The 14166-nt window shown below is 34.6% G+C and overlaps 1 protein-coding gene across 1 annotated transcript in view; it reads right to left on the minus strand.

Annotated features, from left to right (window-relative positions):
• The window catches only part of Col19a1 (collagen type XIX alpha 1 chain), a 321254-nt gene that overhangs the window by 237140 nt on the left and 69948 nt on the right, over positions 1 to 14166 (minus strand). Inside the window, exons 8-9 of the mRNA XM_047558644.1 lie at positions 12315 to 12440; positions 11341 to 11394 (exon numbers count right to left, since the gene is read on the minus strand). Of these exons, the coding sequence (XP_047414600.1) occupies positions 11341 to 11394; positions 12315 to 12440 (180 nt within the window). The remainder of the gene's footprint in view (positions 1 to 11340; positions 11395 to 12314; positions 12441 to 14166) is intronic.

Raw genomic sequence — 14166 nt, forward strand, 5'->3', positions numbered from 1 at the left:
CTTTGAGATGAAGCTAAGGCAGGTATAATATAATTTCCATTTTATAAAATAGAAAACTGACACTAAGTATCATGGTCTAAATTAAATAATAAGATTTTGAGCTGGGATTCAAATCCAGGCATTTTAACTCTGGATATTTATTAGCATGTAATAATAATGACGACTAGTATTTATTGCATAACTAATCCATGAGGAACAAAATTAAATCAGTAAAAGTTTTGCCATTAAGAAAACATTTTAGGACAACTTCTAAGTAATTCAGCAGATGGAATATTCTTTTAACATAAATTAGGCTCTATTTGTTCAAATTTCACTATTAGATTTTTAAAATTAGAAAATTATTATTTTAAAAAATCCCCACTTCAAAAATCTTATCTTTTACATTGACATAGTGAAAAAGGCAATGAAGCAATTTTTCATATGAAAGGATCAGGTGATGAGAGCAAGCATGGTTTGAGTGTTATGTTTGAGGGTAAAGTGGGCAGGATTTGCTCCCCATATCCAAATTCTCATCTTGTTTTCTCACTTCATGCCAGGAGGATGTAGGTTGTGCAGGTGAGTATGGATGTGTGCTTGTGTGCATTAATTCATTCACTTCTCTTGGAAATTGAACCGTTCAATTTACTCATTTTGATGACAGTGCCTTCTGTCCATCCAAGCTTACCAGAAGTCACCAACTACCTAATAACACTTGCTATATAGAATAAATGTTCTTACATGAAACCAAAACAGAAAATTTGACAAATCTCTTAGGCAAAATTATAGCCATGATAGATAAATGTAAAGGGAATGGTTATTTTTCTATAATGTTGACAGTAAGGTTATATAAATTAGGTTAATAATGTGCAGTGCTAGTCTGTACTGGGTGATAAGTATTATAATTACAAAAAGAATATAAGTAAATGCTATACTTCTTCATTCTTAAAGTCCCCATGACTACATTTTCCATAAATAGATTTCATAAAAGAGTTGTTTATTGTACTAAGAACCAGGAAAAAAAATGCCATCTCAGTTAACTAATGCTCTATTCAGGGTCTTGATTTAAAAAGTTTACTGCTACCACCTTATCAAACTACAAAAGTGTAGGTTTATTTTAAACTAATGGGATATATGCATTCATCATTTAAACTGTTACAGTATCACATTGGATGACAGTGTAAATTGATGCTTATATACAAATTCTACTTCATATCACTCAGAATATGCTTCACTCCATTAATATAAATCAGTTTTCTAGCCTTAATACTAAACCTTAAAAAAAAATCACCTTAAGAATATGGTACTGGAAATGGGCATCCTATGTACTTTGCTTATGTTCTTGCTCCAAGTAAAACATTCAAACAATTCATCTTTTGGTTTTATTTTTACCAGTAATCTTAATGACTTATAAGGGAAAACCTCAAAGAATCACAAATACTGAAAAGCAGAATCAGTGTTAAGCTCAGAGATGCTGTATGGAAATTCTGGAAGGTACACATACATCACATTGAGGCAAACATAGGAGCGAGAGTTCTGAGGATACATACATTTTAAGAATTGATATTTTTTCTTCAGAAATTTACTAGAAAAAAATCAAAGAAGGTATTTTATCATAAAACAATGGAAGTATTTTACCCTACACATAAACTTTAAAAGTATGATTTTTAATTTTTGAAATTTTAAAAATTTGAAATTTCTTCCTCAAAGTCAAATATTTTGCAATTTATAAACCATACCATCAGATACAATAGTGACCTTTGTGTTATTTTCGTTTTGCATAAATTCATTTGAATCATTTTAAATAAATGGTAACCTGTGGATTACAGAAGTGAAAAATATTCCTAAGGTGATATTTTTTCCCCACTCATGAATGTTAGTTACATCCCTTCCACAGCTAAAGAAAGTGACAAATTAGAAGCCGAGCTGTGACTGAGACCTTGGGAAGAGAACTGGCCAAAGACAAGGTATTTCTATAGATATTGGGGGGACACCAGTCACTAAGTAGGGTCTCTGAAGATGTATGAAACTGGGAACCAAGAGTCAAGTGTAATCTGATACCACGTTTAGCACTAAAAATTCCTTATTTTCTGTGATAGTCTTCAAGAGTAACTCAAGTAAGTCAAACCAAGAAGAAAAGTGCTTGAGGAAGCATGTAGAATATTGGCCAGGACAATTTCACCAAAGTTTTAGAACACCATAAGAGCTTTTTTAATCACATCACTTTCTCAAGTTCTCTGAAGACTGGCCTCACCAAGGCCCTGATGCTCATTAACTCATTTTGCAAAACTACGTCACCATTTTGACCAAATGGGTCACAAGGACTGAGACTCCCAGTTCTCAGAATGACTTGGCCCAGCTAGATCAGCAGCTGGTATGTTCCTTTGTATTCACTGAACTTTTACTTTAAGTGGAGTACAGGATGAATCATCACACAAGCAGACTTCTGGGAAAAAAACAAGATATTTAATTCTGGGTAGTATTTGTCTCTGCAATACCATGTCTTCTTCCAGTTCCTTCATATTGCCCAAATAACTTTTCTAAGAATTCATTTTTATTATAGAGAATTTCTTCACTTTCATACTTAACTTTCTAAACCACTTCACTCTTCCTCATGTCTCTTGATTGCCATGATCAACTTTTGAGTCTCTTGGTTGCTTTGTGTTTTTTTTTTTTTTTTTTTTTTTTTTTTTTTGAATCTAGTCTAGTTATACCATCTTTCTAGGAACTGTTCTATAGCCAATCAATAGCCGTTTATACTTGGTTTTCACAAGTAAGGATCCAAGAAATGTCACTATGGAGTACTGAAATGAATGGCATTTTATGCCAATCTTAATAAGTTCTGTTTTAATGTATTTCAGGGGAATTTTATTGTTTTCTCCTAATTTATCATGTAAACATATATGTCCTACTTTGTATCCCACAATAAAGAAATCCAAATATCTATTCCCAATTGAAGCACTCAATATTCTACATTTGTTTAAAAAAAAAACCCAAAGAAAAGATTTCCATATTCAATATAATTTGAAAAATCCCAGTGATCTGAAATCTAAACAATCAGATTATTATGATGTATTTTAGGAATAAAATGGCAGAATAATTATTTAAGGCAAATTTGATTGGAGCCTTTTGGAAGGAATTTGGTGACTGGGTAGTCTTTTCTAGGAAAAAGGTATTTTGAAAATTAGACCCTTAAACAAGTGTTTAAAGAAACTTTTGCTTATGTCATTAGTGCCAGCAAGCTTAAGCAAGAGCACAGTGACCCACACAAACACTAACTTGCAGTAAAGTATGATTGTTCAGTAAAGTTAGTTGTATTTTAGAGTCCAGTGGTTACCTTCCTAGGTAGTAAAGAATTCAGATTGAATAATTACAGAAGGAAAAAGAGTGGCAGCAATAAAACAGTCACATAACATACACACACTTAAGAAAGTCTCAAAAAATATCTGCCTGACAGACTCAACCTCCTACCACTTCAGCTTCAGTTATTCCTGTGTCAGATTTAGGAAAGTAAAACCACAATGGTCATGGCCTTCGAGATAATAAGGCACCAGGGACCCACTTGATCATTAGAGCAGCTAGAGCAAGTCCAAAACAAACCAAGTCTGCTTTAGTGAAGAAAATTTTCTTACATCAACAAGTAAAAACAATTTAGGAAGTTATTAGTATTAGTATATGTATATGTAGTGAAAATGAGTAATTATAGTTTGATATATATTTTCCAAAGATTGCATGAAAACTGAACTTGAATAATAGATTGAATTGCAATACTGAAAGTCAGCCATGTATAAGCTAAATACTACATTGCAGTATTTCATGATAGGCTGAAATATATTTCTTGTACTTTTAATTATAACAGCTCACATTGTACTATATTGCAAAACACAGTAATACTTAATTTTTGTCCCCAGTGAAATACATACTAAGATAGTATATCATAGATATCAGTACCTTAAATAGTAAATTTAAGAAGCTTTTGGACGAGTAGGAGTCAGCAAGCATTTTCTAGAATTTTAGCTTTTTTTAGAATTTGAAGGCCATATAGCCTCTGCCACAATGTGTTGTATAGCACAAAAGCAGTGTACACCATACACAAAACCAAATGAATTTGACCATGTTCCAATAAAACTTTATTTACAAAGTCATAAATCATACAGTGAGGGGTTTTGGCAGCCCTACCATAAGGCAACGGTTTGCTGATCCCTGAACTCTAAAAATTGTTCTGTGTATTTTTTCATGCTTAGCTTTTTAAAACAGTCATACAGTTTAATCACTAGCAAATCAACATACCTTTTCCCCAGGAATTCCAGGAGCACCAAATTCACCTTTACTACCAGCTGTACCCTAAAATATATAAATTTTTCATTAGATTTTTTTAAAAAATATGAATTAATAACTAATGTCAAAGAGAATCTACTGCTTCATACATGAATTGCTTTTGTTTGCACCAAATTTGTGCTTCAAGTTCTGTCCTTACATTGTACATAAGTTATTAAACTTTTGACAACGAATAAATTGTCAAAATCAATAATAAATATCTAATAATCAAAACCAAAACTAGATATTATCCACACAAGTACATGTAATGCAGTTTTGTTATTTCTTTTTCATTTATCAAAGATGAGGAATGATTTTATTGCAGTTACTCTATAACAAAATGAGTTTGAGCTAAAAGCTACTTCCTACTCAATCCTTTCAATTCATATAAAGTCATGAGATAACAGATTCTAAGATACCCTTAATATTTATATCATTTATGCCTGACCTTCCTATTCTTCCTTTAGAAAACTCTGAAGCTGGGTCAATCTGTTAGCATGGCTTCTCTTCTACCTACACTGCCAAGGAGGACTGGAAAATCTATCCCCATGAAGTCAATGTTCACCTATGAATGCCTTACTGGATTTATCAGAAATTTGGTCTAATAAATTTATCCTTGAAAATACAAACTTTATGAATGAGTTGCTCTATCAGTAATGCCTGGTAGAGATTAATGCCATTGTTACATAGGCATTATTTGTTAATTTCACAATTAAGATACACAAGCATATTTCACTCTTAAGTTCCTATAGATTAGATGAGATTATATCAAATTGGAAAAAAAATTATTTAAAAAAATATCTGCCTATTAATCTAATATATTTATGGAATTTAAGAAAAGAGGAAACATTTCTTATATTAACTTAGGCAAAGAAGTTAGAAGCATGATATTAAACCTTATACTTATGTGATGTTAAAAAGTCTTAATTCTTTTAACAAATTATGAACATATTTTAATTCAGTTAATTTTTTTGATGTACTATGGTTATAGGATAAGCATAGTAATGGGATATTAGAAAGAAAATAAGGGAAACTCAGTAGTAATCTTTGGCTTAGCATATCAGACTATTAAAAATGAAAATTCTATAGTGGGAGTAGAGTGTGATGGAAGTTGAAAGCAATCAATGCCAGTTTCTGACCAAGGAGTCAAATAAATTAACTTATTCCACTTTAACCGTTTTTTCCTCAAAGTATATAAGTAAAGCATTTATTCATAAAGTGAACATATTTTGGGAAATTAACTGGAGATGTGGATGATAATAATGTGAAAATACACTGGAAAATTATTCCCCCAAAAAAGTTCCAATCACAATCCTTCCTTAGGTTCAAGAAAATCAAATTTTCTCTGCTATTTTACAAAACTCTGAAAGAATTTCCACTCTGATAATGTTGAGGGTATTGGAAAGGGTCTTAAAGAACTAAGTAATGCGGTTGCTAAGTAATTAGGTTGCTAACTACACTTACTAAAAAAAAAGGGAATTAAAAGATTCAGAAAATTATAATAATTGAGTCTGAATGAAAGAAAAGTGTTAATTATCATTTTGAACAATGTCATGTGAAGTTTAGTCTTGGACAGAGAGCATGATTAGAAGAGTTTCATCAGGTGTTCCTGATATAGAAAACACAACTAGGTGTTTAAGCATAGCAGTGGGAATTTCATGAAAGGGAGGGCATCGGCTTCATGAGAAGAAAAAAAAAAAAAACAGTAAATCATATTAATTAAGATAATAGTATGGATGAGAAAAGTAGACAAATAACAATAAACCTTATATCATGCCATAACTTGTGGTTTATTTCAAAATATTTGTGATTCTTCATTTAACTAATTGGAAATAAAGGTAAAATTGATCAGATCAATATGTGAAAGGAATTTTGATTTTTTTATAAGGAAAAAGTGCAGCAGAACAACATTGAATAATATCACCCTCTTATGATTATCTTATTTAGTGTTTCCTATAACTTGACTCTGTCTTGCTTGGTGGAATCTCCTTGGCAATTGTGAAGCAGAACTTACAGGTTCTATAACTCAAGCTGATGATTTCATCTTTCCTTGATGGAGAGTATTCATTCATTCATTTAACATTTTTTAGCTCCTACTATAAAGGGGGTTCTATATATGGAGCTCACAAAACTCATATTCTAGTGGGGAAACACAGATGCTTGATGATAATGTGTCAGGTAGCAATAAAAGTGCTAGGAAAAGTAAGAAAGAGGTGGGATGGACAAATACTTTTTATAAAATGATATCAGCATAGATCTTTTTAAGTGATTTCTGAGCATGGGTATAATTGACATGAAGGAGAGAGCCAAGTGGATATCCAGAAGAAACTTCTAGGTATATGAAACCTGGTACAAAGAACTTGGAGCTGGAATAAACAACAGGAACAGGTGGTCGGCAGTGTAGAGTAGGAGTGGAATAGGGAAAGCTCTATCAGCCCATGGAGCCAGGTTGGGGTTTGTCTTAAGGGAGACAGGAAGTCATTACTGGATTTTGGCTCAGGTGGGACAGGATTAACTCATAATGTATTTAAAAATCTGTTCTTCATAAAGTTGCTACATTCCAGTAAGAATTCTCAAATTTTAACACCTTTAGAAATGTTGTGATGAGTAATGCATAATTTAAAGCGATCTGGAAGCTGTATTCTAAATTTTTCCATTATTTTATTTCACTGGGTCAAAAATAAAAAGCATCAAAAGACTAATAGACTATATCTTATGGCTAATAGAAAAAGTAAATTATATTGAGGTCTGGATGACTTCTCACCCACGTTATCTCAGTATGACAATGCAAAACAATCTTTCCAAAACTAGTGAACTCTATTCAGAAAAGGTCAGAAAACATTTGGGACAAAACACACAGAGTCAAAAATTCACATCATTGATCTTTTGAGGGAATGAATTATCAAATATTAATATTATTAAATATTTAGTAAATGTAGCATGTAATAACTCAAGATTTTTGTATAGTAAAACACCTAATAGATTGAAAATTATTACAAAGGAAGATTTTTGTTTTTGATGGAGTCATATATAAAATTCAACTCAGCCTAAAAAAGTAGATTCTTCTTCAGTATGTGACCAATTATGTCATGGACAAGAAGAGAAAATATATTTCTTGAATGTCTAAATATGCCACTTTCCATTACTAAGTGCTTTGCATACAGTATGTTGTATTTCTTTTTCACAATCAACAACAGACTAGGTATTTTCATTTTCAAAGCCACTAAGACATGGACCAGATTCAACCCAAAGTGTTTCAAGTTCCAAGGTGGCTACTCTTTCCAATATACTCTCTTTCTTCCCCAAATTATTTTTTCATGGGCTTACAGATCAAAAGTAAAAATCTTTAGAACATTTGTCTGGTTCCCTTAGGAACACTGAACTTCAGATCATTTCATAAAACTCACTATTCAACATGCCCAATCACAACATGGCTTTGGATTGAGAAGTTAAGCAAGCATTCTGTGCACCTTTTCTAATAATGAAAACTATGTGTCAGAATGAAACACTTCAGAAAGCCTTCTTTATTTATTGAACAGTAAAACTGCAGGATCACACAGTACAATAGGAACAGGAACAAACTCATCAACTCCTTAAAATGTAAGGAGACATCCATATTTTTATAAGTGTCAGGAAAGTGAAATGCATTCGTGGCCATGGTTTTCTGAAGTCATTTTTACAAGGCAAGGATTCTACTGGTTTAATCAAATAGTGGTGCACATACTGAACAAATAAAGGAAGTGTATTTATTTTGTAGATTACCAACTTATTTGATCCCAGCTGTTTTTACCCCATCACTAAAATATCTTGCTATTATAAATTGTGTGTATCCTGACGTTTTAAACAAATTTTAACACTTTAAAAAGATAACAAAGATGGGATGTCATATAATGCATTATAAACCTAATATACATTTTTGTGTAAGGCATTTCATAGATTTGACTTACAAATCTATGTCTATTTTCTAATATTTATCATCTTTACTGGCTTATTCCCAACCCTTTTACACTGTTTTTTTATTTATATATAATAAAGAAATGTTCCTTAAACAAATCATCACAAGATTATAAACTCAGCACAGACCCTATGCTTTCTGGTTTTAGCTATAGCCCCAGCATCTAATCTAGCACATTTTTTGTTATAATATTAGGTCCTCAATATATAGTTGTTGCTGATGAACCAAAAACAAATAGATACTTAGATTGTTAGAGTAGAAGACATTTTACTTAAAGAGAATATGTTTTTAAAAGGTGTAAACTCTAACAGTTTAATGACCAACACGCATGCAGTTTCTCTGTGCTAGTAATCCTAATTGATAAATCAAAAAACAGGAAAGTCAAGTTAAGGAGTATATATATGAATGTGTATCACATCACAGTCTCCGGCAATTAAGCCATATATGCCTTTTGAAGCATTTATGTGACCTTATGATATAGTTAGATACCCTCCTTACAGAAGAGGAAAGTGAAAGATCTGCAGACTGGGTGGTTTGGCCAAGTGGTTTGGCCAAGTTCATACTGCTAGCCACATAGAAGTCAGGATTCAATCCAGAGATCTTTCTACTCTGTAAATTTTCTTAATCATGTTACCTATACTTGGTTCTACCATCTGTTAAGATGAGGGTAATACTATCACTGACTTTCATTGTCACTGGCTCTTTGTGGTGCCAAATCTGCGGGTATTTGTCACCGCCTGCAGCAACAATTTGCACGGGTCTTTATGGGTGGTGAACTGGAAACTGAGTTACTTCTGTTTCTGAGCTACTTTCTTACTTGCTTGTTCCCTGGGCTATTGAGGAAGAAAGGCTTTTCTTAGAGAGAGAGAGAGAGAGAGAGAGAGAGAGAGAGAGAGAGAAAGGAGAGAGAGAGAGAGAGAGAGAGAGAGAGAGAGACTTTGCTTATCAGAGAGAAAGAGACTTTGCTTAACAGAGAGAGACTACACTTTCAGAGATCTTATCTTCTTAGTTCTGCTGCTTCTTCTTAAAGGTGCGTCCTGCATACTGTGAACTAAGGGTGTGTCTACCTAAGGTGCTTTAGTGATGTGTCCCGCATACTGTGATCTGTGATCTGCAACCTAAAGATGTGTTCTCAGTTCTCCGCTCTGCGATCTGCCTTCAGCTGCTGCCCCTACTTGCTGCTTCTATCTGCTTGCTGCTTCTTCTGCCTTTCTGCTAGTGGCTTCTACTCCTCTTCTTTCTGCTAGCTGCTGCTCTTACTGTCGCATCCCCACCCACCACATGCTTATATTCAGGAGGCGGAGGGCGGGGCCACGCCAGTTGCGATCAGGCGAGGAGCCAGCTGCCCCATCACAGCAAAGGTTAAAACGAGCAGGCACGAGCAGGAGCGCTGGGGAACACCTGTGCACGCATTGTGCGTGTGGACTTAACTGAATACAGCCAGTGATAAATCACCTGAGTGTGCTTATGTCAATTAACCTCCTCACTACCGATGTGATCAGGCAACGTTCTGGCTGGCACAGCCCCCAACATTTCATTATGAGGTTATAAGGACAGAATAAGATATTGCAAAGAGGCAAGTACCGTGTTCACAGAATGCATAATGCTGAAGTGCTTCTAGAAGATAGAGCAGACTTCAAAATGGATACTGGTTAAGAGAAGGACACTGGAGTCAATAGGCCTGGGTTCAGATCCCAAGTTGGTCTCAAGCTACATGACCTTGGGCAATAATTTAACTTCCCTAAAACTCAGGTTTTCCATCTATAAAATGGTTATACTTATTTGTAACATGAAGACCATTCTGAGGATCAAATAAGGTAACATATCTAAAGCACTCTTCTCAGTGTTGGGCACAAGGTAAACACTAAACAACTACTAGTGCTATAATGATTTGTATGTTTAGTTTGATTGAAAATCATTAAACTACTTGTTTAATGATTTTGATTTTTCATATAATGATACTAAAAGCAAAAGTACCTCAAGAAACTCTGATATAAATCATCGCAAATGACTTGTTCCACCTCAAAAATCTCTCCTCCAGCTCCCGCTAAGGTGCCACATGTTCCCATGCAAGGTACCATGGGCAGACATTCCTGTGAGTGTCACCTGACTGTAGCTTTGTTGAAGTTTTGAAGAATGTCACCTCCCAGACATTAGCCTCTGCCTTTTAAAGAAGAAGTCTGGCTAGATTATGTAAATAATTTGGAATTATGGACTTGCAATTTAAGTCATGAGAAGAACTGAAATCTAATTCACCTTGGAAAAATTACCAAAACAGAATTCCTAACCTTAGTACAAATTAACTTACCTGACTCAAAAAAGTGGAAAACATTACAGTTAAATCTGAGGTGGGGAAAAGGGAAAGGCAAATATCTAAGCAAGAGATACTACCTAAGACTACATACTTAGACATTCAACTCAGTGACCACCTCCTCCATTAAATTCTTCCCAATCTCCCCAGGGGGTTCTTACGACACTTGGACTCTTATAGCATCTAACAAAAATTGGTTATTGAGCCAGACACTGTAATCCCAGTGGCAGGGGAGGCTAAAAGCAGGAGGATTGTGAGTTTAAAGCTAGCCTCAGCAAAAGCAGGTGTTAAGCAACTCTGTAAGACCCTATCTCTAAATAAAAATATTAAATATGACTGGGGATCTGACTCAGAGGTCGAGTACCCCTGAGTTCAATCCCCCCCCCCCCACCGCAAAAGGTAACTACTGAAAAATCCTTAGTGGGAATATGTTAGTATTCAAGAAAAACAAAGAGTTCATCAAGTATTTGGAGAAGACAATGCTAAAGGCTAGAAACAACAAAAACAGTACACCTATGTTGTGGTTTTGTTTAGCACTTATAAGCTCAAAGACTTAGTTCTAGATTTTTTCAAACTTCCAGTCTGCCTTCCAATGTGATCTCGAATGCAGCCCTGAATACTGTTGTACTCCTTTTTACTTCAGTAATCAGCATCTTAATATAGTCCTTGAGAGCCTTTTACAGAAGCATGTTGGTATGGAACACAGAAAAATGAGATGTACACATCTTTTAAGTCACTTTTGAACAAACTCCTCTGTCCCAAGAGTATTTGAATGCCTTACCGGCTCTCCTTTTTGCCCAGATGAACCTGGAGTTCCTGGTAATCCTGCTTCTCCCTGAGGAAAAAAATTGAATTTCTGTGTTAGCAAACATTCTGTCACATTGATCTCAAGCCAATTTGTATATAAATATGAGGTTGGCAATTGTAAGCTAAAGCTTTGCTCTCCTCTGAGCTAAGCTCATCCCTTCGCCAGAAGCCTTTCTCCTCTCCTTCATGAGAATCCTTATTCCTCATGCTTCCAAACACCACTTAGTGTCATCTCCTCCAGGTGGCCTCCATGGGCTGGAGCACAGTCTGCTCCTCCACTGTGCAACCCCATTGTTCTTGTCTTTCTTATGGAGTTTGCCATGCAACTTTGCTCATGACAGGACCCTGCCTGTTTTTTAGCCCAGATCCTAAGACCGCAATTAACATCCACAAAAGAAGTTCACGTAGGTCCATTGGTCAAGCCTTCCTGATCAGGGGACTATATCAGGGTCAGTGAAACACATTATTTGAGTAGCACCTCCTCCCTGCACATATACTGACAATTAATGTGGGTAGCTGGAAATTTAGGGATACCAAACAAATATTATATACACACAACAAAGAAATACTATCTAATGTGTTTTTGTGTATATTGGTTAAAGAGCAGGCATTGTCTTTCCTTCAACCCTGAATTCCCAGAACTGTAGCCTACTCCTGGTGCATGCTAAATACTTAGTTCTTGCCTATTGAGGTGGTTCCCCCCTTTGCCCTTCTATCAATACTGATTAACACCGTGGAAGGAAGGTCAGGGAGACTCAGAACTATCCAGGTGAAAGTCCAAGAAATTCTATCTTCAATCAATTTTTATTTTGTATTTTGATGACCATGTAGTATAGGAATTTGATTGGACTAGCACCCAAGGAGAAGACACATGCTGTTCACCCCAGGCCACAGTCAAGGAGCCAGGTTTTCTGGCTTGTCAGTGGGCACAGATTAAAATGAGCCTACCTTGCTTGGAACACACTGGCACAAGTCTCTGAGTTCCTGCCTTGTGGGCAGAAATGCAGACATTTTACTGGCATGAGCGGTTATGGATGATGACGCAGTACTTCCAAAGTCATCCTGCTCTGGGCACTAAAACCAAAAAAGGTGATTTAGAGGATGGGTTCAGCTCCAAATGATGACTCCCACCACACTAGGCCTGGCTGGTTGCCTGTAAGAACTTCCTTCTTTTAATTTCTGGTGCTGGGGGTCCAGAACTTCCTTCTTATTAACCATACGCTGGCACCTGTGTGTGAAATTGTATCATGCCTTTGCTCTGTCACTGAGCCCCGATGTGTTTAATTACACCGAAAACACATAAGGAATGTATTAAAACTGATGATGTGAGTGAAGAGTTCTAAAGCTTTATTAGATGACTTTATGATTCAGTAATATTGTACATTTATAATAATTGCATTCATATGATAAAAAGATTTCTGCAAACAACATGTGAGTGTGTATTTGGGGAACAAAAATTAAAGTTAAAGCATGTAATTTGAATTTGTAAAATCTAGTTACTTTGACAAGATGATTATAAAGGCCTATAAAGTTAAAAAAGTAATTTTTTATACTCTAAGATACTTAGTGAAAATATGCCTTATTCTAGTTCAATATCCTTTAAAGATATTTAAAAGGTCGTCACTATAACATATAAATGATGGATTTACAATTGTTCAGAGAATTTAGAACATGGGAGACAAGATGAAGTGAAGTTCAGTTACAAAGAAATGAACTGTTTTTGCTCTTAAAAACTTAATCCAGATGAAGATTCTGAAGAGATTTTAAATGTATTTTTTCAGTATCATGTATTAGGCTTCTCACCATGGTTAACTTTGAATTTGCAGTTTAATGAAGGGAATGCATTAGGGAAAAGAGTTCACGTGTTACTTTCTATATTACAAGTTACATATGCCTGGGAAAATAGTTTAAGGATATAAAATAAAATACTATCAGTGGTTATCTACTGCGTTGTAAGGTCGTAATTGATATCTATTTCTTTTTTTTTTTTTGTATTTTGGTGTATTTCCAAAGTTTTCTAAGATAAACATGCATAACTATGTAAAAAAGAATTTATTTTGAATAATGGGTAGTACTCTAGGGCTTGTACTAATAAAAACAGTAGCAAAACTAGCACTCAGAACTACTACCACTGGTTTCCTGTTTTGGATACTAGTTCTTTCATACCTACTCTCTCTAGACTTAGTGATTATTAGTTATCTTAAGAAGTTTCCAAATTCAAAAGCTTAAATGCTGTTTTCAAATGAAACAAGATTATCACCAATGCAGTTTATTCTTCCCATGATTAATTATTATTTTCTAGTCAGTTTTTGCTCCATTGGTTCCTGGTGAAATAATCAAGATCCCCTTAGAATTCATAATTTTACCCTGGATACTTGAGCAATTAAATTGGTGATTTAAACTACTTTAAAATCATGTCTTTGGCTTACTGTAAAACTTCCCACCTCTCCAAAAGTGCCTAAAGGCAATAGACACATATAAGTAGAGACGATGTCTCTCATAAAAACCTCTGGTTTTGATTTGACACATGCAGCTAATTAGCCCTTATAATTGTAATCACATTTCTCATTTATTTTCAACAAATGTTGCTGATCTCCTCTTGTAGTTGTTCTTTTTTTCTGTCTACAGTTATGAAACTTGACTGTTTCAGAAGCTGATGTAATTTAATAAAAGTGAAGTGGCATGTTTAAAGGTGATCTTGAATAACTCTCACCTTTGAAATACTATGTAAAACACTGACATAAAAAAATCTGTGATTTGAAATTCCAGGACAAAATTAGATTTTTAGACACATTTACTA

Source organism: Sciurus carolinensis, chromosome 7 (assembly GCF_902686445.1).
Source record: "Sciurus carolinensis chromosome 7, mSciCar1.2, whole genome shotgun sequence".
In the NCBI taxonomy this organism is placed as follows: domain Eukaryota; kingdom Metazoa; phylum Chordata; class Mammalia; order Rodentia; family Sciuridae; genus Sciurus; species Sciurus carolinensis.